This window comes from Lytechinus variegatus, chromosome 1 (assembly GCF_018143015.1).
Source record: "Lytechinus variegatus isolate NC3 chromosome 1, Lvar_3.0, whole genome shotgun sequence".
Taxonomy (NCBI): Eukaryota; Metazoa; Echinodermata; class Echinoidea; order Temnopleuroida; family Toxopneustidae; genus Lytechinus; species Lytechinus variegatus.
Window position 1 is genome coordinate 88674252 of NC_054740.1, and position 25912 is coordinate 88700163.

At 36.3% G+C, this 25912-nt stretch overlaps 2 protein-coding genes across 2 annotated transcripts; one reads left to right on the forward strand and one right to left on the reverse strand.

Moving 5' to 3' along the window:
* Nucleotides 1-1949: 1949 nt before the first annotated feature.
* Nucleotides 1950-15280, forward strand: LOC121427331. Its single transcript, XM_041623678.1, has 7 exons — nucleotides 1950-2201; nucleotides 6563-6777; nucleotides 7756-7971; nucleotides 8724-9019; nucleotides 9584-9754; nucleotides 10127-10358; nucleotides 11007-15280. Exons 2-7 carry the CDS (start codon nucleotides 6636-6638, stop codon nucleotides 11375-11377), a joined length of 1428 nt encoding a protein of 475 aa, XP_041479612.1. The 5' UTR covers nucleotides 1950-2201; nucleotides 6563-6635; the 3' UTR covers nucleotides 11378-15280.
* On the reverse strand, nucleotides 14249-25632 carry LOC121427323. The gene is made up of 6 exons (XM_041623665.1): nucleotides 25484-25632; nucleotides 21354-21649; nucleotides 19486-21095; nucleotides 18480-19000; nucleotides 17647-17851; nucleotides 14249-15362 (listed from the first exon to the last, which is right to left on the reverse strand). Exons 2-6 carry the CDS (start codon nucleotides 21646-21648, stop codon nucleotides 15294-15296), a joined length of 2700 nt encoding a protein of 899 aa, XP_041479599.1. The 5' UTR covers nucleotide 21649; nucleotides 25484-25632; the 3' UTR covers nucleotides 14249-15293.
* Between the last annotated feature and the right edge of the window lie 280 nt (nucleotides 25633-25912).

Genomic DNA, 25912 nt, shown 5'->3' on the forward strand with positions numbered 1-25912 from the left:
TTTTCAACATCCTGGCCAATCAATAATGTTTTCTCAATAATCTGAGTATTCACATTAAACTGGATCTTAATGAAATACCGTAGTTTTTGCCAAAATAAATTCACATGTGGACAATACAACAAAACATGATCTAAAGTTTCAATTTGTTTACAATGGTTACAAGTCATGTCTGATGTGATATTCCTTCGAACTAAATTCTCTTTGTAAGCCAAATTCCGATGCAGCAATTTGAAATTATATTGTTTAACTCTGTTAAACTCTGAATACATGGCATATGGTGTAGGGGGTACCAAATTAGTCTAGGCTTTATTCTCACAAATCACGATTTGCCCTTTAAAAAGTAAATAATGTTAGCGCTATGCATGAGCAGATTTTTTTTAATATTCCATGAAATTTAATCCTGAAAATTAAACACTTTAAATATTTGTAATCATGAATTCGAATCTATCTAAATTATTGCGGGCGTGAAACGCGAGCAGAAATTTTCATAATGACCTGAAAATGAACATTCATTTTAAGAATCTTTGCAGTAACCCATTAAAAAGGTAAGAATATTTATTTTCATTCTTATATATATGTGATTACATGTATTTTTTACAATTTTGTTTCCGTATTTCTTTTTTATATTACTTAATTCTTTATTTAATGTTTTCATTTTTTTTTATTTATCGGATTGGACATTGTAAATATTTTTTTGTCTTGAACAGAATACTTATCTAACTTTTCAATGCCAATCAAGACGCAAGTTTAAAAAAATAAATATAACCTGAAAACGATACAGAGAGGATAAAGAACGCACTAATCAAACAATGCAAGCCCGTAACGCGAGCTGATAATTAACTCAACGCCTTTTTGTAATCATATATAAAGGATGCCTACCCACCTCAGTACTGATCCACCTAAAGAGTAAATAAAAAATCTGAAAACTCGAATCTCGAGCATAATATTGTTTGTATTATCTACGCGATATTTTCCACCCCGTGTAATCCTTCCTTTAAATGTGGAAGTGCCGTGGTGTAGCGGTTCTGACTCTCGCCTTGTAATCAGAGGGTTGTGTGTTCGAATCCAACCATGGCCGGCGTCAGTCCACATTTTGTCATTCTCATCCAGGTGGGTACCGGTACGTAACGACCGTCATTATGGATGGTTTAGAAAGTGTGCGCCTAACAGATTGCTAGAGAAGTCGTGAATCCAGTGACCGGGTATTAATGATTGTGAAGCGCTTTGAGTTTGAGAAGTCATAGATTGATATAAAAGCGTTGCATAAATGCCCATTATTATTATCATCCTTTTGGACAGGACACATTGTCGTACACGGGGGGGTGGGGCAATCGCCTCACGGAAATGTTGAAATAGTAAAGGCCTACAATTTTTTCAACTGTAATTTAAAAGCTATTAACAAAAAGTGTATAAGAAATCCCTCAATTTCACTGTATGTGGGAAGAAGAGTGAGAAGAAGAAAAAGATGATGATGATGAAGAAGAATAAGGAGGAGAAGAAGAAGAAGGAGGAGGAGGAGGAGAAGAAGAAAAAAGGGAAAAGATGAGAAGAAGAAAAAGAATAAGAAGAAAAAGAATAAAAAAGAAGAAGTAGAAAAAGAAGAAGAGGGGTGGGCGGGTACGAGTGCTGAATGTGTGTGACGGAGGGTGTGTGTGTGTATGTATGTGTGGGTGGGTGTGCGCAAGGGCTCACGATTGTATGAGTAAGTGCGTTTGTGTTTGAGACAAAACCATAGAGTTAAATAAACCTAAGACAGAACCCAATATCATGTTCTCTTTCTCACTTTAGAAAGGAAATACATGCAACATCTTAGCAACTAATGCAGGGGGATTCCCCATATTCAATAATTTGTGATGATGATAAACGACCGTACGAACTTGAGCTGACTTAATGACGTCACAATTACAGACTCTCATATCGTTCGAACTTCCTGGTATGATGCTGTACATGGACAGTAACGTGGAGTAATACGTGCCCATAATCTACATCGACTCAAAATAATTTCAAACGAATTCAAAACAGAACCAAATCACATACCAATGTGATGTGTGTTCTAGCGGTGAAGCGCATAGAAGCCAAAGAATACAACTTTTACTTCGTCCTTTTTGGTATTATATGCAGTTGCATAATTTTTTTCTAAAGGAATGATAAGAGCTACATGTTATATTGGTCCATTATGATACACTAGATCATGATTATTGGTAAGTAACGTTAAACATCTTTATAGTCATGATAGTATTATGCGATTGTGAATGATGAAACGTTATCTAAATGTTATTAATAATAGGTTTTATGTTAACTATTAATGTAACTAAGAGTAATGTATAAGCCTGGTAGTTTGAGGCCAAATGGAAAAAGCGCAATATAGATAATAGTAAGTTTTATTTTGGTTGTCTCGGGCCAAAAAAATCAGTTTGTCAAGGGCGGACATTTTACATGTTCTCCCAATTACAACGGCATGTGAAAGTTTTAATTATTGGATGTATTGGACCTTTGGTTTTTTTTTCGTATTGAACATCAGGGGCACCTCTAGAGGGGGGGGGGGGTGAGTGAATTCCCCGGCTGGGATTTTTCAAATAGTGAAAGAGAAAAGGGACGAAGGAGGGAAGAAAAACAGAGCTGGGGCCCCCCTCTTAATAAATAGTCGCAATTGATTCGATCAACCACAACTAAAGAAAGCCAGCAACATCAACGTATTGTTTATTCAAAGTATTTTCTATATACACACACACATGCGCACTTTTTTTCAACACACACCCTCACACACACACTCATATATTTGTATATACAAACACACACACAACAAAACATTAAATCCCCCTTAAACAAAAATCCATTATTTTTTAAGCAAGAGGAATTTTAAAGATTTTTTTACATGAGCGTTGTAATTAATTTTAAAAGATACCCTCTGAGCAAATGAACCAAACATGTTTTATGTCATGCTCCAGTAAGCACTGACAGAGGCATACTTGTCACTTTTTAAAAATCCAAGCCTAAGAAGGCATGTGAAAGATACTTACTAAAAGACGATAAACTTATTTTGCTAACTTGCCATCACAATTTGCTTTAATTTGACGTTTTACATATTTCTATCGATTAAAATGATCGAATATGATTAGTTATTTTTGGCAAGAGTACTTCAATAATTTTCATCATTTCACGGTTCAATGAACATTAAATGAAAATAAAAGAGCGATTTTCAAAGATAAGCCAGTATTATCTTATCCTTTTCCCCGTTATGTTCATGACCAATTAGCATGCTTTTATGGTTCAAAGGCGTTTAATTTAACATTCACGCTTGAATGAACATGTGGAATGTGAGTATAGCTCTTTTTTACGTTATTGGAAAAATTCAATTGCTTACTATGGATATCTTTCACTAACCCTCGTACATAATTCATTTGATTTTATTTTAATGAAAATTCCAATATCTAATCTTCACTTAGTACACAATATTCGAAAATGCAAATGCAAATGAGAAGAAAGTTCAAGGCCTTGGCCTAACTCTGTGCCGTATCATATGATTATTCAGGTGTACGCGCCTTTTGGATAGTGTCATTCTGAAGCCATGTGCTTATTTCACTTTTGTTTACAATTTTGTTTTCCTCTCTCATAGACATTGTGTGCACTATGGGTGCATATGTGTAAGAATAAGTAACCCCCCTTATTCAATATGGTGGAAGCTTTTTTCAAAGCAATCTTTAGCAATGTCATTATGCAGTAATTCTTACAACCTATGGGCAGAATTCTGTGCAAAAATGAAATCGATTTGTTTATTTATGGATGAGTGAGCACACATCAAAGGGGGTAAGGGCATTTTCATTGTCACAGGCTCATTTTTAGGGGTTATAAAATTAGAAATGAGGGCAAATTCATTTAAAAAAAAAGTTAGTTAATTGCTATTTTTATCATCAATCATTTTATCACCACACACTTTCCGAACTATTTACATTTTCATAGTTGAACGAGGACACTTGAAAATTTACACTCTTAAAAAATGTTGGGCAACATACTGTCCTCACAGTAATTGCTTAAAAATTTATACAATCCTGGGTAGTTTTTAAACTAATAATAGGTGCTTTGGGTAAAAACTACACAGTATTGGTTGAAACTACCCTACCCAGAGTTGCCCAGTATTTTAAGAGTGTAGAAATGAATAGTCCTTATACTGCATAAATGCATTCTTTTCCTAACAATTTTTCAGGATTAGTTGAATTTATTTAGAATTAGTAATGGATTCACAATCTGAAAATGGGGAGGGGCACCGAGAAATTGGGGGAGGGAAGCAACAAACATTTTCTAATTTCAACATGTTTTTTATTTACATTTTAGCTATGATATACTACGATAGACCCCTATGATTATATGTCACAAAAATTATTGTGCACACTCAACCATGAACACATTTTATTAAATTTTGTGTGGAGTAGCTAATTGATGGATAGTAAAACAGCATTATTTGCACCATAAAATATACCAAAACAACCTTCGCCCAACTTTGTATTTACACAATCTGAAAAAACAATGGTAAAAAATTGTCATTTTTAATTCAATCTTTAATTACCCATGCATGACTCAATCGACCAATCTCATTTTACCCAGGAGTCACTTAATGAGTGTAGAAAACCACCTAAGATGTATTATATCTCAAAACCATCCCGTTCAAAAGTTACAGCATTTTGATTTAGGGGGGCTTACTTTATTGTTGAGTATTTAAAAAAGCTGGCAGTTTCTAAGATCAGAACTTAGAGTTTGAACGCGATAATTTTTAGACAAATTTCCCAAATGGTTTCCTGGCAACTCCGAGGAAAAATAAAATTTATATATGTATATGTATATACATATATACATATAAATATATGTGTACATATATCCCTTAATACTGCTCTATCATTAAGGTAACGAGGGATCGGATCATGTTGTATTAGAACATTATGAAAAATATTATATCCGTACAGTTTGTAAGAAAAATAAGTTATTGCCTACAGTAAAGCAAAGTTGTTTATGCAACGTTTTTACTGCATTTGTTTAACAGTATAAACAACCATGATTAATTCATTAAAGATAGATTCAAAATTAAACGTTGTTTAATATTTCAATCTAAAGATTAAATTGTTAAACAACTACTAACATATTCATACAGTAAACAGTGTTACATAAACATTTTGAACAGCGCTTTTACTGCCTCTTTCTAAAAAAAGTTTTCCATACATCCATATTTCAACCTTCAAATGATATTGATTTTTTTGCTTAATTATTTGATTTGGGAATGCGAAATGTGCACTTAGTATAAAAACGACAACGAAAATGATTTTGACGATATAATCTACAATCAAATATTTTGCACATTCGCCCTTTTTTCGTTATTTTAAATCAAGGCATCAAACCTTATGACCAACATGGGTTGGTCATTAATACATGTAGCTCATTATTTCTTTTTATTTTAATACACAGTTTTATAAGGTGAATTGTTTTCCTTTCAATTCAGTTCTGAAAGTGAAAATGGACATTAATTTTGAAAGTGGGTTATCATGTTGCCTAGTTATGGGTAGTCTTTGGGCAAGTCCTCATGCGCTGTTTATTTGCCGATCCAGGGTTTTAAAATAGAACAGTATGCATTTACAGTAGTGATCGCCGGACAGCAGCGATAAAGCGCCTCGCGTGTTAGTCTATGTATGTTTGTATTACAAAATTCTGGATGAATTCGTTTCGGTTAACTTGTTTAGGAGCCATTGCGAAATGAAATCCCAATGGAAGGACCTAGTCCTCATTCTCAGTCAACTGAAATTGGCTGAGGTTAACAACAGTTTTGCTAGGATGCAAGTTGTGTCTAGGCTGGCAGTTAATGATTTAACTGATAAATGCATTTCCCTGTAGGCCTAATCCAAATGAGTATAAACAGATTTTGGTCTGAAAGTGGTACAAATCAAGTTTATTCTAGCAATTAAAGTTATAAACTTTTCAGAAGTTGTGTTCAATTCATTAAAAAAGATACCATATATGCAGAAGTCACAATTCTCAACGTCATATATTCTCAACAATATAGTTTAGATATAATTTGGTAATATTCTTACCTTCGTTTATTTTACATCAAGTACAATTTCTGTAGATAAAAATACATCAATCTCAAAGTAAATTCAGGTCAATTACCTCTTATGCTGACATGGTGGCATTTCTGAGCCACTTTTACCATGGTGTCTGAAATTCACTGTTGTTTTCATCAACTTTTACCAGACCCTCTCAACAGCGGTCGTTACGGGCATTTGCTCTGAATATCGGCAGCCTAACAAGCCCTCCTAATTTATACTGCTAATATGCCCGGCTAATATGTTATTATAACCAGTTTACCAAGCTAGACAAGATGTCATTCCTTTGAAGAAACACATTAGCCAGAGGCTTTACCCTCTTTTGTCATTTCTGACACCTTTTTTGCTCTTCGCTTGTGCTCACAAGAAGATAAATTTTGTTCCTTTTTCCTCTGGGGAAAATGCATGGGAAAATGTGATTTATATCTGATATGATGCGCATGTTAGCTAAAGAGTATACACCTTTTTTTAAACAGGTCTTAACTTCATTTCAGCATTCAATGCCAACGCATTGTAAAACAAAGTGACAAGACTATAAAACACTTAACAATGCTTCAAAGTATTTTGCTGAGGTTGCAACTACAAATGTTGGGAATATTTCACTGGGCACCTATTCACTGGCGACATCGATGTTTGTTGTGTAGCAATCACCTTGAAGAAAGCAAAGCTGATCCATTATTTGAACCTCAAGGTAAATTATACTATTATTTCCAGCAGACTGTATAGGTACTGCCAATATGGCCTTTAGACTTTCAATATAGCCCTACTAGTAATCTGGCGGGGTAAATATTTTTTGGTAAATGAACATGACATGAGACTTTAGTTATTTTGATAACATAATTGAGCCATTTTATTTTGACAAGAAAACAGCGATCAGTTTTGTATTCCTAGTCTGATTTACTTCAAACTGTACGGTGCAAATGTTTGGCTTCCCTTTCGCATGCTTATAATTGTATTACTACCTGAAATTGTAAATAGAACAAAACCACAGATCCTTAATCATGTACAGACAAATTGGAAAGTTTTCCATCAGTAATAATTTTCTTACCCAAGTGCCAGTATTTAAATTGGTCATGTCTCAGTAGTCTTGTTTATAAACAGCGATCAGTTTTGTATTCAGTCTGATTTACTTTAAACTGTTGCCGACCATTTTCTGCATGGGAACAAGGACATCTAGTAGTAATCATTTTTTAATGAAATGAATACACAATTTAACATCAACTATATAAGAAAGATTTATCGTTTCTCAAAAGTGATTTTTTATTCAAGAAACGCGCATTTCAAGGATAAGGAATTAGATTGTGTGCATATATTTTCTATAAACATTTTAAACAATCAACTGCAAATATTTCTTTAAATATCTATATATTTATATTATCATTGATAATATAAGTATTTCTTTAGGCACTCATTCTTTTTGGTTCGTCGTTTTGATGATTATTGGAAAAAGAGAATAATCGAAACTGAACTGAAACAAATTAAGGTTGTAAAACGTATTGCGAAATGTTCGTCATGTTTCTTTGTGGGTGTGCGTGTGTGATTGAGGTTTTACATGTAAATTAGATACATTAGTTAAAGTGTTTTTAACGACTGTAACCTGAATGATTTCTTTCAAACACCTTATATTAACCGATGAATGAGAAAGTCTGTCAATTACTTGCAATCTCAGCTGTAAACAAGCACAATGAAGAAGCGGAACTACATGACAGAGAGTTTCTTGAGGACATGGACGAAAGTGCTGGATTATTCCCATCCCCAGACTTTAAGGATGAAAGCAGTAAGACTTGTTGGGACGAAGACGAAGGTAGTGAGAACACTTGTGCTGTGTGTGAGAGTCTACGATGGAACAGAGAAGGTGACGTCACCAGGAATATCAAGGAGTGGCGTAAGGATACATAACAATAATTCCACCTAAAACTCAATTAGAATTTTCTTAGGATAATAAGAGTATTAATAATCCACAATACCACAATCTCCATGTTTACATCTGGGTGAAGGATAAGAAATAGGTTTTGTTGAACGATTGCATTACTGAACTTTCAAACTGATATCTAGCCTAACTTGAGAGCTAGTCCCTGAAGTTCGTAAACAAAATTAGGTCTCTCCGAAAGCAATTATCAACAGCCAATATCTGTACACGTACCTTGCTTAATTCACTATTTCAATACACTAAATTCCTTTCATAATTATTAGCTGAAGACTTTAAAATTTGCCTGTCCAACTTGCTGATTAACTAAGCGCTTCATAAGACGCTGATTGAAAAGCACCCTGGTGCAGAGATTCTGAATTTAGCCTTGTAATCAGAGGGTCGTGTGCTCGAATCCCACCATGGCCTTGTGTCCTTGGCAAGGCGTCAATTCACACTTTGCCACTCTCACCCAGGTGCTAATTGGGTACCGGTAGGAAACAACCGTCGTTGTGGTTGGTTTAGCAGGCTGTGAAAACAGCTATGAATTCAGTGACCGGGTAATTGTGTTTGTGAAGCGCTCTGAGTCGTAGATTGATAAAGCGCTATATGAAAGCCAAATATTATTATTATTGGTATTACTATTAAGACACTCACATGATACAGAATTTAATTTCAAGTTTGTTTCTCAAAAATCGTTTAAATGAATGAAATCTCTCTTTTACCCTCAGTGCCTGGGCCATACCGCAGAGCCATAGGAACAGTAGTTTCTATGCTATTCATGGTAATGCTAACGGTCGGTATGTGCTACATGACTGTCCTCTACTTCTGTCACCTATTTGGTCGTGAAGACGAAGTGATGCATCTGACTTCGTTCATGTCATTTTCAATCAGCTTGAGTTCGGTTGCCTTGATCTGTGTCTACGGGAAGACCCGGTATTACTTCAATGGTTATGGAAGAAGGCTGGACATGGAAAACATTCAAGTGAACTGGGGTTGGAGTGAAATGATGCATCAAGATTTTATGGTAAGCTTACTTGTTTGTTGTTGGGATCCCTCAACCCCACCCCCTTTAGTTGTCAATTATTGAAATATAGATTGGCAAAATGACACGGGACTGTATCAATGTTAAATCGGTAGTCTGGTTCCATGCGATGTGGTATGACTCTTGAAAATCAATGTTTTTAATATTTCAAACATGTACTTTTACATATTTCTAATCTTTATTTGTATGGCGATCTAATGAATAAAAATAACTGTGGGGAAGATAATATGGTTTTTCGAATTTTATGATATAGAGGCAGGATAAATAGATATAACGACAAGGCATCGACGTTAGTAGGCTCGTAAGCATGGTAAGTAGCAACTTCAATTTTGCCGATGACTTGTATGGTAACTGTGCTTATCGATTACCCATGGAGCTAGAACCTACAGGGAGCTTTCCGGTAAGGACGATCTAACAATCTCACCATGCTCACAGTAACAATTTCTCCTTAAACCCATGATTGTCGGCACGACCATGAACCTAGAGGTGGTAGGTCCATAGTTCGACTGAATCTCAACCCTAAACTATGTTTTATTATTTTTTCAGACTCGACGTCTTCAGTACCTGTGCGGACCTAAGGGGTTTCATCTTCCAGGAATTCCATTTCATGTAGCATGTCTCCTATGGCCTGTTGTCAATATGGTCTTCGAAATAGTCTACTTCAACAGTTTGAGCCAGCTCCAGCCTGTCATAAACCTCATGTTTGCTATTATAGAGGTGTGTTTAGAGCCGCGTCTAATGCCCATAGCATTCCCATTCCTTAAGGGCCCGACGATAACCAATAAATTACAATAATTTATTTCAAACTGTGCGTGCTGTTCAGGACTGTAAGACGTCAAATATTCCACCCACCAACGAGTAAAAGGGTGTTTTTTTTACACACCCTGCAAAGATGAAGTGAATTATTTCTATTCCAAAGATGCAAGGGCTGAATCCGTTTCATAATCAAATGTCTCTAAATACGCGACCTAAACAATTTAGTATGAAAAACACATGGACGATTTTTAGTAACAAAACTTGACTACTTCAGATGCAGTTAATAATTTTCTTTTGTTTCACGGCAGGAATATTTGTTCTTAATTCATCCAGGTATTGTCTGTCACAGCTGGGATGTTGTTATATGGTGTATTCTGCCACACAATTTTCCACCTTCGTTGCTCCTTCGAGATCGAGTGCAATCTCCTCCTCGCCTTCTTTATCGAGAACGAAGGTTACCTCGATAGATGTCGCATGCGATTGGCGGAAACCTACCGTGACTACAGAATCTTTCAATCTGCCGTTAGGTCATGGGTTTCTTTCATCGTTTCAATCGGTATCCTTGGTGAGCTACATGTATTCAAATAGTTGTCAATTCTTTTATATTATCGGGGATGTTTTGGAGAGACCTAAAGATTTTCTGGCGATGAAAAAAAAAATATTCTCATAATATTTTCAGTCATTCTTCAAATCATGTCCTTATGAAAATGGCTTTTACCTCGATATCTAAATAACAGAATAATCCTACTAAATCTTAAATGGAAATTTTAATATCAGTATCATTATTCAACTATCAGTGCGGTATAATGTGAAATCCCGTAGGTTTTTTTTTGCCAAAATTGATATTGGGGTTGTTTTTGCTTCAACAGGATCCCTTTGGACCCAAAATGACGGGATTCAAAATTCAGACCCCTCCTTCCCTTTGTCGGGGAGGGGGGGGGGTCATTTTGGGCGCCATATTGGCCTGTTTAAAGCCAATGGGATATCTAATGTTTAAACCTTATTTCTTACTTTTTCACCAACTTTATTTTAAAGTTGTCTGAGGTGTACAATAATAAATATTTGTTGATTTTGTGATGTCAATGTTTTTTTCACTTTGAACACATGATTCATGACACGTGATTCATAGATACTGTATATTTGATTTGTCATTACAACAAATTCAACTAAATTAATTATTATTGACCGTTTCATTCAATTCTCTTCTTTGCAGGATTAACTATTCATTTGAGTTGGAACTACGATGTGTACAGCGGGAACGAAAAGCTGAATATAAGCAGCAAGGACCTCATCCTTCTCAATGTGCTTATCTTCTCTGAGAAGCTTATGATCATTTCCCTACCTGTTATTGCAGTAGGTGGGATGGACCTAAGCTATCTATGGCTTCATTTTCAACTGGCTCTCTCAAGGAACCGTCGAAGTGAGCAAGAGTATTTCTGGGACCGTCTAATCTATTACCTGCGTGATATGAAGGAGAATGACCAAGGAACCGGTGTTACCGCTTTTCTTTCTGTCGTCTCATTGTATACAGGGCTTAAACTCGGGGCGCAAAACCTAGACTATTCCGGTATTCTGGGACATTAATAATGTGGCTTTGTTCGCCAGAAACAAATTTTTTCCCCCTATAGACAATAAACACACCCCACACGCACACAGAAACATGAGGATTTAATTGGAGTTCATTTTCATATTAGTGTACAGTATCATTTATTGAATAATATATAAACGTGTGGAGGCTCAGAACAATGGAATTAGTCAGGCAGGGCCAGTAGTGTACAGATGGGGTTGGGGGTGGGCGGTGGCTCTTGCACTCTCCCCAATTTTTTCACGACCAAGAAAACAGAGAGAAATGTGAAATTTGATATTATTTTCTGAATATTATGACAAAGTCTTTCACAAAATTTGATTTTCTTTTGTAATAAAACATGAAATTAATTGCTCGCTCACTCCTAACTAAGTATAAATTTTATGCAATACGCCATATCTCCTCATATTTTTTTTTGGCTCATTACGTCACCGGGCAGGGCAATTCAACATGAATGAAATGTATTAAATTTAGCAGAACATCATTCGCAACATGCCAATATTCTACTCAAGGCAAAAATACAATGGAATACAATACATACAAAATATACATAATATTTGAGGAACATTTGATCGAGGGAAAGAAACATAACACAAGGCAAAACAAGTTGTTACAAATGATTCAATACAAGTAATTTTGAATGGAATGTAACAATATCATTAATAATTATGATACTGATATTTGTATAGTATCGATAACTGTTATAATTGTTGCGGTGTTAAATTCATGAGTTGTCAAGGTATTTATCAATTTGTAAAGACATCAAACTTCTATTTGTTATATGTATTTTATTTTGTATATGAATTGAAGTTGTCAATAAAAACTACTTAATACAAAAAAATGCCATTACTATGCTTATTTATTTCATTTTCCTTTATTGGAAGATACATAGATCCTATATATACTTATTGTTATACAGACCAGCAGCACTTGCTGAAATCGTCACTTTACAGCATTTATGAATTATGATATAACATGAACATTTACAAAAAAAATCCAGGCCGTTCTGACCCGGAATGACTATGTGTCATATAAACCTTACCCAGTAAATAGTAAGCCTTTAAAAACTTGAATCGATTCATAACTTGCACCTGATATTAGTGTTACATCTCTTTAAAAAAAAACCGTTAATCATTACTGTCTAGGGGTTCTTTTTATGATAGGTCCAGTTTTTTTAAAAAATGTGCTCAGAAAAAGTTCTTTAGGCAATTTGTGTTAATGCTGATTTCTTAATCGTTCATGGTAATTCAGGGGAAAATGCTGTTTGCCAAACTTGATTCCGACGTTTTCATCGTCAAGTTGGCAAAACAACAGAATGGCGGCATTTTGAATGCGGTTTCCCCCATTAAACAATTTGTAAAGGTGATTATGTTTCAGAAATGTTAGTCTATGCTAGATTTTTTATACCCAGGGTTGTAAACATAAAGCATCTGATAGATTGATTCGTCCGCCATCTTTAAGTCCAAGATGGCTGCCGTGATTCACAGCTGCTGGTTGACAAATAATGTATGGCCAAAATAATGTTTGATAATTTTTGGGAGATGCTGGCAAACTCACATCATAACTTTTACTAAATGTTCGCCGATTTTTCCTTGCCTGCATAGCAGAAGCAAGATATGGACGTTGCCAATGACTTTGGTGGTGGCGAAGTCAACATCAAATCTCAACCGAGGTTAAGTTTTTGAAATTCCATTACTTTTGGTGTATAATTATCAATTTCATGAAACTTAGGGTTAAACAAAATCTATTGAGACAGATTATAGTTTTTAAAAATGTCGTCCATTGTACCTGGAAATCCAAGATGGCGTCCAAAATGGCTGTCGTTGTACTATCAACTCCAAAACTTAAAATTAAAAAAACTTTCAAGTCAAATATGCATCAGGACATGCTTACAAGAAAGTTAGTATGTCAGAGAATCCAAGATTACCTTCCAAAATGGCGTCAATAAAGGACATTGTAATATTAAAATGGTCCAAATTTATATATTAATATCCACCTAGTAAACGTAATTTGGGGACTCTACCAAAACAGAAAAAAGAAAAAAAAATAATGATTCCAAGGGAAAAATTATATACATTGGAAAAGTTTCAAGGTTTGTCAGTGGTGCAGATTGTCAAAAAATAAATGATGACTTCAAAAATGGTTGCTGTTTCTTTAAAAAAATGGATGCAAAGTGGATATGCTGTCTACCTAAAGAAATTTTTGTATCTTTCCAATGATTTCAAGGGTCAAATAATATAGGTTAAGACATATTGCAGGGATACGCTGTTGTCTAAAAAATGAAGAAGGCTCGCATAATTGCATTCAAATTGGCCACCATTGATACTAAAATGGCAATACTTCATCCATGTAGAACCATTATTTTAGTGTCTCTGCTATGTTTTTAAGGCTCTAAAAATAAGTGTTACAGGGAACAAAATTAGGCGGTGGTGTAAAAACCTGAAAAAATAAACTTTAAAGATAGGGTAAACTTTTATCCTAAAAAAGTACCGTTAAAAAGCTGATAAGTACTTCGCGACACACCATTTTCGTGCTTAGAACTATTTCATGAGTAGGGAACAACAATCATTTTACGCAATTTAAGAAGTCGTTTTGGATTTTTATTTTTGTAAAAACCCCGGAAAAATTGACCATCCTTGCTACTTGTCCCGATGTACTATTTGAGCCTTCAAACCACAATAGCGTAGACACCAAATATTTTTTTTCACATAGCTATGACTGTTTTTAACTTAATGGGACTCATTTTCGACGCATTTTTTTTTCTGAAGCCATCTTGGATTTTTGGATATACAAGACCACGGACTTTATCCTAATGTGCATGATGTATTGCTTGAAGCGGACTGTCCTTGTAACTAATTTGTCCCAACGTATTACTTGACAAGTTAAACCGTGGATTAGACACCAATATCATATTTCCCAGGAGGATATTAAACAAACTATGTCGGTGTTTTAGGGTTTTTAGATAACAACAGCCATTTTAGGCTCGGATTTTGATAGCCATGTTGGATCTTTGGACAAAGTGGATCGCTGAATCTCCTTGTAACTTGCCCCAATATACTACTCGACCCTTAAAACCACCATTGAATAAAACCAAAATTAAAGACAATAAAATAGGTAATAGATAAATTGTGATTTTTTAGGCTATGGCAGCCATTTTGGACGCCATCCTGGACTTCCAGGTACCCTGGCGTGATTCTGTTCACTCTACATGTATCAGGAGACCTTTTATCCCATACACCATTAAATATGCATCGAAAATGGATGTCTAAGGTGGATAAAGAGTAGAATATGTTAATTTCCAGTGAATGGCGGCCATTTTAGACGTCATTTTGAAAGAACCACTTTCTCGGATGCAGATTTTGATAGATTTTAGTATGTTATTCCTGACATCAAATAGTACCAAAAACGATTGAAAAACATTATTGTCGCAAGTTTTGGGGGTCAAAAGAGAGTAAAAAAAAGGGTGTAGAATAGCAGCCATATTGTTTTTGCCATTTTGAGAATTTTAACATTAAATTCAAGGTTGATAAACAACATATTTGGACTCAGCGCCCTCGAATTATGTTGAAACACTTCTCAGTTCAGCATTAACACGATTTGCCTAAGGCAGCCTCCTTTTCTCAAATCTGGACCTGACTATGAAGGGAAAACGGTTTTACATATTGAAGTTTTACTTTTCAGCATGTCTGAACCCTTGTTTATTGTGTCCAGTCATCGCAACATGCACTTCTTCAGAAATGTAAGTCCTTAAAACGCGTTAATGTGTATTATTTTGCACGACTCGAATTATATTACTCGCATATGTTCAGATCAAAGTAGATATGATTCAAGTAACGCAAATAAATTTAAAGAAAATGAAAACGGGTAATGTGTCGTTTCTCCTCCTGTTGTCGATGAGACCGAAACCTCATGGATTCATATCCTCGGTCGTTGAAGTGTTAGTAGCATATGCTCGAAGCTGCTATCTCCATACGTCTTTGGATCCTGCATGATTCGGGGGGGGGGGGGGGCACAAGCATAAAATATTTCGATAACTGACCGATTTTTTGTACAGAGCAAAAACACCCTTTTTCAAAAGTTAAAGGTCAAGTCCACCTCAGAAAAATGTTGATTTGAATCAATAGAGAAAAATCAGACAAGCACAATGCTGAAAATTTCATCAAAATCGGATGTAAAATCAGAAAGTTATGACATTTCAAAGTTTCGCTTATTTTTAACAAAATAGTAATATGAACGAGCCACTTACATCCAAATAAGAGAGTCGATGATGTCAACTCACTCACTATTTCTTTTGTTTTTCATTGTTTGAATTAAACAATATTTCAATATTACGAATTTGACGATTAGGACCTCCTTGCCTGAAGCACAAAATGTTAAAATAATGGAATTCCACGTGTTCAGGGAGGAATGAAACTTCATTTCATATGACAATGGCGAGAAAATAAAAATATTTCATATTTCATATAATACAATACAAAGAAATAGTGAGTGAGTGATGTCATCAGTTCCTCATTTGCATACCGATGGCCATGTGCATATATAACTGTTTTGTGAAATGAAGCGAAACTTTAAAATGCTATAACTTTCTTATTTTACATCCGATTTTTATGAAATTTTCAGTGTGATGCTTGTTGAATTTTTCTCTTTTTATTCAAATCAAGTTTTTGTTGGATGGACTTGTCCTTTAAAGCAATCAATATCCCTTGGATGGGAATTAAATGGGACATTGTTTGCTCTGACTAGATATGACCATACAAATGCAATAATCGAAATAAAATTAGATATTTACTAAATACTAAATGGTCCTTCTATATAGTATATACATGATTACGGGACTATATAGGCGCACTGTCCGTGTGACCAGCCACCTTCTCCTCTCCCTTTTCTTGGTGTCATTGGCAATACAAATCGAATTCTTTATACGAAAAAATATTTATTTTTGATACCAAGAAGGTTGGGTTTATGAAAACAACTTCCCATAGCCGACGTACAGCATAAAACATTCGGGCGTTACAGCCCCATAATTGAAACAAGGGTGCTTGTAAGCCTTCAATAACCAGATCCTCTCCGAGGGACACGGCCAAGACGGCAATAATGATAATTGCACTAGCGCACCAAGCGTTGATCAAATCCGGGTCTCCGAATTGAGAGACCATGTTTCTTTCTTACTTTTTTTCCATACGCTGCTTTCGGAGATCAGTCTTTAAAGGGATGGTCCAGGCTAGAGATAAAATTCACAGAGCAAAATGCTTAAAATTTGATCAAAATTGGATAACGAATATTAAATATTTACACTATCCCGGTGAAACAGTTCTAGGCATGTCTTCATGAATATTCATTAGGTCGGCAGGTGATGTCATATCATATTGTTCTTTTGTATCTGTTATATGAAGTTAGGTTTATTAAAAAATGTTCTTCCAAGAAGTTAAACAATCGGATTGACAACTGATTTTGAGCATTAGTTATTTATTGCAGCAACTTATTTTATCATAATGGAGACACATCATTCACACATGTATGACAAAAATGAAACAACTATGATTTCATGTAATAACACAAAAAAAAAGGAAAGTGGGGATATGATATCATCAGCCCACCTAATAAATATTCATGATGATCTGCATATTACTGTTTCACAAAGTATTTATAAACTTTAAAATTCAATAGCTTCATTATTTGTTATCCGATTTTGATGAAATTTCCATCATTTTGCTCTGTGAATTTTTACTCTATTTATTTAAATATAAACATTTTCAGCCTGGACCATCACTTTAAAGCCTTCGAATCATTCAAGGGTTAAGTTGAATATTGCTACCTTTTCACAAGCACTCAATGCGTTAAAAAGGAAACCCAAAACATCATAAAGATAACAGTTGGTTGTAACATTTGAGATGTTTTTTTTGTGCATGTACGTCGTATTATGGATTCATGGTATTTTCGAGTTATATCATTTCTAATCGTACCAGTTGAGTAGTCTGCAGGCACAGACCCTCATTGAAACTTTGATCAGCAAGTGTGCCTCTACACAAAGACTAGCACATACAAAATTTGCTGTTTCAATTCTGAGGGAGAGGGCCTTCAGTATACACAAGGCATGAGTAGGCTGCACATTCAGACCATTAACTCGAGTGAAGGGTAAGTACTGCAGACTACCATTTGGGTACTATAGCTCATCATGATGATCATGATGAGCTATAGTACCCAAATGGTAGTTGAAACCAAATGTCAACATTTGGTTTCAACAGATTTCCACAAAGAACAGACTTACGGAAGTCAGTGCAGCTACATACACCCAGAAGAGATCCCTTGTGTTCTCGGTGGAGAGGTCGCGGTAATGTTCACTCCAAGTGGTGAAGTCATTCCCCAAAAACTTTTTACCAGTCACACGGATGCCGTGTGGAGCAAGATCGTCATCGGGATGATCTCCATCATGGTTTGCAGAACACAGAGGGCTTTCAACATCTATGAAGAATCTAAGAGATAAGGATACAAACGTGTTGTCCACTGTGGCTTGAAGTTAACAAAATGTAAATATACTGTGAAGAGGAGATATAAAGGAGGCTGAGAAACATCCTAGTGTTTGGCCATCCTCTTTGAATTAATTTTTAATTTTCCAATTTAAAATTCTGACAAAATTTCAAATTTAAAAGTTATTCTAAACATAAGTTGACGAGAAAAATAACGGTCAAAATTCTCCCATTCGAAGACACTTTCCCATGAGAAAAAAAATTCGGAGAAACATAGAAGAAAAGGAGAAAGAGATAAAGAGAAGATATGAAAGAGAAATCCCAAATCCCCTTAGCTGCCCGACCTGTCCCCTCCCCCTTCTCCTCGATCTACACCCGGATGAAGTTTATAGAATGATATGGATGCAGTACATAAGAAGTGTCCATATTACCATTCTTTGTTGATTTTTAATTATGTGTGAACGCAACGTCATATTACTTAATTCACTTCGTATGCAATCTCATCCATGCATTAATTTTGAAAATTCACTTTGGAAAAGCTTACTAAAACTAAAATTGTTCTATTATTTGTTAAGACATTCAGGGAAGTCAAAAAAAAATCCATGTGGAAATGGTAAAGAAAGAGAATTGAGACCTCAATTTGATAATAGTTGGTCTACGGATGCTTTCTACGATGATCCTGATCATATCATCATACTGAATTGGGACTTCCAAGACAAGAGCTCTGGGAGCCGTCATATGTGGGAGTGTGTGCTCGATGAAGTAGCTGACTGTTTCGGAAGAGATACATGTTGATCTGGAGAAGAATGTGAATCCATACATGGGAGACAGCTCAACAACAGTTTGCCTGCCGTTGGTCCTCAGTAGGCCATCAACTATTTCCTTCATGAAACTGTCTGATCGTGTTCGATGATCGTTTGATATGCGAATCTCCTCGACGTTAGGTAGGCTAGCGAGTAGGGAGTGGTGATCTGTTGTGACTCCCATCATATCAAGGCGTCTTACGCAGCAGAGTTTGTCAAGTGTGTCATCGATTGAGAGATGACATCCTTTCAGGTCCAACTTTTCCAGGGACTTGCACAGATTGAGGGACTTCCAAAGGAGATGCACTTGATATTCACTGAGTTCGCAGAAGGAAATCACCATAGTCATGATCTATATTGAGAAAGGATGATACTGACTAATAAGTTTGATTAATTGTTAATTGGGATTCAATCAGAATGTTTTGTTATAATGATACATAACAGTGTAACATAGACTCAGAAATACAAATCGAGGAGTGGTGTGTCTTGTAAAGGGGCATATAAAAAATCTTGAGATAGAACACATATTTTAAACAAACACCTGGATCGTCAACACATTACACAAGGTAGAACAGAGAAAGCGAGAGGGAGAGAGAGAGCACAAACGAAATTGAATATCACATTTCTATGATGCTTTGGAGTGGGATGACATCAATTTAATAACGTCATGGATATAAAAGAACCGGACCGGCTTGGAGAAATAACGAAAAAATTATCAGTAGCTCTAATTCGAATTACACATTTTTTTCTGAATATCACAAAGTAACTTTTGTTCGCTGACTAGAATAATATGAAACGCCATGTAAAGGCCACATTTGCTTGAAGAATGAAGTATACCTGTGCTTTGATTTCAAGAGGTATTCGTGCGAATCCATACACTGTTCTAGACGAACTAGTTTCCACAAAATGAAATTCTCCATCCTTGAAATACGGGAGAATTGTGGACGTCAACTGCTGTTCGGTCAGTTTTTCAGTAGATTCGCAGAGAATATCGAAAACAAGGCGATGATGTTGACTTCTTTCACCTATTGCGTGCAAGTAGGGTAGTGGTGTGGACCAAGAGATTGTTTCGAACCTCTTCAAAATAGTTAAGCATACTTTGTCAGAAGAACCTGCAGCGAATTTCAACACATTTTCAAGGTCAAGTACCCTTGATTCTGTGGTGATACATTTGAGTATTCCTAGCAATTTATCTTGATCAAGAGTTGACAGATATACACCCGCACAGTGTTCCTGCGCCAGTTTGTGGTAGAATTCAACGAAAACCGTCTCTGATTCGTCCCAATCACTAGATTCTTCTATCACTGCTTGTTTAGAGACTAAACCAATCTCAACTGCTATATCAAGTTCATGAAGGCAATCTTCAAAATCATCTTGCTCGAATAAAAGTTTTCTGCTGTCGCTAAGTAGACTGTTCAGGGCGACTCTTCCGACTTGAGACACAACTGATTTAAGGAACCCTTTCTTAGGTTTAGCGACCAAACTTTCAAATCCGACACAACTCTTCGATCGGGCATGCTCAAGAAGGTATTTCAACAAACTATTGAACAAAGCCGTGTGTGATTTAGTATCTTGTAGAAATTGTCCTTTCCAGAGAACACAAAACGCCATGCAGAAAAAGGGTATATTAATCAAAGATCCAATTGAGACTTGCTCCTTTAGATAGTTCTTCAGTCCCGTTGCATCTGCCACCTTACTGTCAAAGAATCGATCTATATAGTTATCATAGTCCTCCTCTGAAAACCCTTCTATTTCTACCTTAGCGTACACGAACGGAAGTTCATCAATATCAAAATCTTCTTGGCGATGTGGGCGACATGAGATTAGAACACGGCATTTCCGAAAGCGCTGATATAGAAGTAACTCCTCCAGACTACTCTTTGGTCCGTCAGATGTTATTGATCCATTGTATTCGTCGTAACCGTCAAGGAGAATAACGCAATCTTCCTCATTTTCATCAATGAACTTCTCAATTTCTTGAGGAGTGACGCCGTCTATTTTCCCCAGGAGCTGCTTTACAATAGCTTCTCCAAGCGACGTATGCTTACCACTCCTCCTGAATTTTAAAGCGAACACAAGTGGCACGTCTTTAAGAGGTGAGTCTTCAGCTCCATGTGCCCAATCGTAAGCAAGTTTTGCCAAAGATGTTGTCTTACCAATTCCAGCACCCCCTATCATCAGAATGCGGTTTGGAAGTGACCCGTCGACCTCGGTCTTGAAGATATCATTGATGGAACCAGGAAGGGTTACTTTCTTGACTTCGTCACCACCTCTCTGACCCCTTTCTGATACTAGAAGGCTAATTCTTGTGTGAAGATCATCATAGCCAGCATAGTTAGTCTTGTCCCAAGGTTTGAGTGCTATTTTACATGTTTTCCTGTAATGATCGATGAGTCTTTCTCTGCATCTCTTGACCGATAACTTTGTGGTAATTCGTGTTAGCTCATCTAATGTAAAGAACGATACGACAAGAACAACAGAGCGTGAATATGAGTTACATATAGAAAAATGACACATATCCTTAATATTTAATTTGATTCAACTGTCTCTTTGATTTGAATTGGGCCTATATCTCTTGCTGACATGCAAAATTTTGCAATGTTGAACATATATCAAATCCTTAAGAAAAACCTTACATGAAATTATTTTTTATCTTTCTTTCATTACAATTATATTGCTAAATGTGATATCTTAGAATTACGTACCACTTTCAGAGATGTCCTTTGTAGTCTCGGTTATATTACTCATCATCTCTTTTACAACCTTCATAGTTGACCCATCGGGCAGCACCCTCGCTCTCCATTTCTGAAACATAATTATGGCAATCTCTTTCGCATCATCTCGATACTGTTTCTTCAGATTCTGTACTTCGGTCAAACCAATTCCGAGTTCCTGTCCCAGGTTGCAGAGGTGATCGTAGGATATTGTCCGAGAAATATCCAAAATGTCTTTGTCAGTGACGCCACGTCCGAGATCATTTCCGTTTTTCGTCTCCGCCATGCTATGATAAAAATATGTGTGAACATATTTGAGATGGTTTAAGAGTTTATATAGTCATGGTCGTTGTATGCTTACTAATAATATGGACCTATTACATAGGTGGCAAACATTGATAATGACGTATAATCTACCACGCAATACGTGTCTCCAGACCAGTCACAATATCTGCATCATTCGATCAAGTCATTACCAAGACTCCCCAGACCCCGTCCTAGTTTCCCTAGACCTCGATCACTCAGTGGGAACAGCTTTTCCAGTGCTGGTCCATCTTTATGAAATAATCTCCAGCTTTCTCTGTTATTTTTTTTTAAATAGTTAATCGAAAAAGATATATTTGCTCTATAAATCTCAATCCTTAGTTTTCGCAATAAATCTATTGCAATGAATCCCTTTACTTTTGTGCTACTCCCGGGTACCACTTTGCCTTTCTAATCACTTTTTAGGTTTCCTTTTTAATTGTACTTTATTTCTATGTGAACGTTGCTTTAAAAGTGCCAATGGAAGCTGCACCCGGTACCAAGGGCCACAAAATCAACCTAATTGCACCAAGTGTTTTCATCCGAACTATGATTACACAAACAAATTTAACACGCGATCTAAAATGCGATAGAGGAAATTGATGTTGACTATGTTTGGTAAATAAAATGAAGCAGTTGCGCGTGATTGTCGGAAGGATGGGGGGGGGGGGGCGGGGGGGGGTTAAGGGTGTAGTGATCAGTGGCAAACCGTGACCCAGAGGAGACAAAGCATTGGGGGGGGGGGGGCACAGAGCATTGTTCACAAACAGTGCCCCCCAATGCTTTGTCTCCTCCGGGTCACGGTCCGCTACTGGTAGTGATCAATGACTCTTCCAGGATTTTATGATGGGGTAGGGAGCAATGAGAAAACATCACGTTTTGGAATTGGGGAGGGCACCCCTTCCCCAGAAATTGTCATTTTTATGAATGTCAAAGTTGATCATTAAAAATATGAGAGAAAAGGCTGAAGGTTGACACTTCTAGGCGTCAACATTGCTCACAGTGATGTTGTAAAATAATGAATTAAGGAGAGGGCGGCAAAATCGGGGACAGGGGGTTAATGCCACTCCCTATTCCAGAAGGAAAAAATGCCCTCAAAGTTTTTTCAAAACGAAATTCCCTTTTTTTAAAGAAAACATAATACATTTTTGGTTTTACAGCAGGGGCGGCGATGGTGGGGGCGCTTTTTAAGCACTGAAAAACAGCACTTTTAAGCAAGAAAAATTCTCCTTCACGAACGTGTACTGTGCCCCTTTCATCTCAGGAGGACACGTTTTAGGTTTTACTAAGTGCTCTTTCTCGTAAAGTGTCAGAGAATCCAAGATGACCTTCCAAATGGCGTCTATAAGAGACGTTGCAATATAACTTTGAAATGGTCCAAATTCAAAATAATCCACCGGGTAGAAATAGTTTTGGGATCTACCCTAAAAAAATTCTGATAGTTTCAACGGAAAAAATACATGGGAAAAGATTTAAGGTATGTCATTGATGCTGTTACGTGAAAAAATGGCTACAAAGTGCATACTATATCTACCTAGAGAAGTTTTGTCTTTCCATGATTTCAAGCATGGAGCTATAAATAGCTCCATGATTTCATGGGTCACGTAATAAAGATTAAGACAAACTACAGGGATACACTGTTGTCCATTTTGTCAAAAATTGAAGAAGGCTCCCAAAATTGCATTCAAATTGACCACTATTGATACAAAAATGGCAATACTTCATATGTTATCCCATAGAGACATTATTTTGATATCTCTGCCATGTTTTAAGGCTCATAAGATTAAAGTGTTACAAGTTACAAAATTAGACGGCGGAGCAACAATATGTAAAAAATGTATTTTATTTTTAATGGGAACCTTTCACCTAAGACCTACCATAATTTTTACTGATAAGTATATCAAAAATGTGATTTTAGTGCTTATAGGTTTTTCCTATGGTTTCATGATTAGGGAAACGCAATTTAAGAAGGCACTTTGGACTTTTTGGACAAAAAAAGGAAAACTGACCAATCTTTATTTGAGCCTAAAAACTACTGTAATGTAGACACCAACTATTTCTCACAGATGGAAAGTATATGAACTATGACCATTTTTAAGTTAAGGGACTCCTTTTAGGCGCCATTTTGAAAGCAACCTTTGAGTTTTTAGGCAAAATGAAAATAACAGTTTGCACTAATATGCCCATTTTGACATACAAGTGCCTTTTTTGCTTTGCCCTCCCGTGTTATTTACATATTTTAAACCCACAATATTTTCTCTTCTTGTTTATATTGTGTTCCAAAGTTTACTTCTACGTTGACTTTTTAACAGTATACATGTAACTTTTGAAGGTTTCCATGGCGAAGAAGAATAGTGTAGTAGGTTTCACGATACACCATGTATCTTTCTTGGGCAAGTGTCACCCAATCTCGACGTTTCGACAAGTGTGTTCCTGTCGTCCTCATGTTGTAGTCCACATTCTACTGGGAACGACAAGAACACACTTGTCAAAACGTCGCGATTGGGTGGTCCTTTTCAGAACTAACAGTAGCCTATACACTCTGCGTCAATGACTATCCATTCATTCTATTTTATTCACAGAGGCGTCGATTATGGGGGGGCAGGGGGGGCGATCGCCCCACCAATGAAAATATTGGGGGGGGCAAACATATCGTTTTGCCCCCCCCCCCCAATAATTCCGCATGTGCTAAAAATAAAATAAGATTGTAATGTTACACAGAAATCAGCAAGCGAGACTGAGATACACAACTCGTTCTTCGTCTAAAATCGTGCTCAAAATGTCCACTTTTCAGATTGGAATATCAAAAAATTTCAGCTCGCGCTTCGCGCTCGCATCATTTCTGTAACAAGAACCTATACTCTCCATGATTAAATAGGTGAATATGGTCCCGTTTTCAGTTCTAAACCTCAAAAGAACTCCCACTTCGACTTGCAATAATCTTTTGTTGGATATATATCTTGTTCTTTATCAAAAACGTCCATTAAACTCAATTTTTTTCAGATCGAAATATCAAAATTTTCAGCTCGCGCTTCGCGCTCGCATTAACCTGCTGGTGAGATGTGTATATATATATATATATATATATATGTTTGTGTGTATACATATATATATGTACACATATATATAGGCATATGTGTGTGTGAGTTTGTTTTGTGTGATCGAGCGCTTTTGGAAAATTGATTCATGATTTTGCCCCCCCCAATCTGAAAAATGGATCGACGCCATTGGCGGCGGAAGCCAAAAATTTTAGGAGGGGACAACTAAAAAATTTTGGAGAAGCAAAAAAAAAAAAAAGTTCCCAAAAATTTTAGGGGGGACGTACGAAAATAAATTGACAAGCAAAAAAAAAAAAAAAAAAAAAAGGTCATCAGCAACAAATTTAGGGGGGGACCGTCCCCCCCCTCCTCAAATTTAGGGGGGGACACGTCCCCCCCGCTTCCGCCGCCTATGATCGACGCCCCTGTTTATTCATTAGTGATGTTTTCCTTAAAATATGTAACTCTCAACCTCTACTAATACTTTGGTCACATTTGTTCTACGGCAGCCGTACGGCGAGTCGAAAACAACCGTTTTATCAATTGTTTGTAACAGCTACATATAGGTGGTTTTAGTCATATTAGTAAAAATGAATAAAACGGCTGTTTTCTACTCGCCGTACGGCCGCCGTAGAGCAAATGTGACCATGGTATAAGGGGCTTACAATACGATATCTCCAGATTAACGCTGCATCGCAAAATAAGAAAATCAATCGATTTATCAATTTATCGATCAAACAATCTATTCATCGATCAATTATTAAGGGTACGGTGACTTACATTTTTTTTGAAGAACTCGCCGAATACCTCTACATCAGTGCATGGTACATATCGTTCCTTTCAGGACGTTACCAGTCACACCAGTATCCTCAGAAATCTGAGCGCTTGATTTTATATACAGTCCTTGCAAAGTTCACTGGTCTTCTGCACTCTCTAAATACGGAAAAGTGCCAGAAGAAAAACAAGCTCACCGATATACAAGAACTTCCGTATGCATTGATAACAAGGTTAAAAAACATGAACACGATTGTTATATTTCCCACTTGCTTTTTTTGTAGCATTTATACTTTTTTTTGTAAATCATTAAATTACACTTTCGTTTTTTTTTCTTTCGTGCCAAGCATTAATTTTGTGTCTATGCACAGCACTCCTGTCAAAATAAATCTGATATATAAGAATCATTACATGTATATCAGATATACTTTTATT

Bases quoted from the DNA above. Each gene is read 5' to 3' on its own strand.
- LOC121427323 (XM_041623665.1), bottom strand. From the start codon at position 21,648: ATGGCGGAGACGAAAAACGGAAATGATCTCGGACGTGGCGTCACTGAC. The intron at 17,852-18,479 runs GTCTCAATTCTC...CTTATCTCTTAG, and splicing joins CCAACTATTATCAAATTGAG to ATTCTTCATAGATGTTGAAA. The intron at 15,363-17,646 runs GTAAGTCTGTTC...CGAATCATGCAG, and splicing joins ATGTAGCTGCACTGACTTCC to GATCCAAAGACGTATGGAGA.
- LOC121427331 (XM_041623678.1), top strand. From the start codon at position 6,636: ATGCTTCAAAGTATTTTGCTGAGGTTGCAACTACAAATGTTGGGAATA. The intron at 6,778-7,755 runs GTAAATTATACT...TTGCAATCTCAG, and splicing joins TCCATTATTTGAACCTCAAG to CTGTAAACAAGCACAATGAA. The intron at 9,020-9,583 runs GTAAGCTTACTT...TTATTTTTTCAG, and splicing joins TGATGCATCAAGATTTTATG to ACTCGACGTCTTCAGTACCT.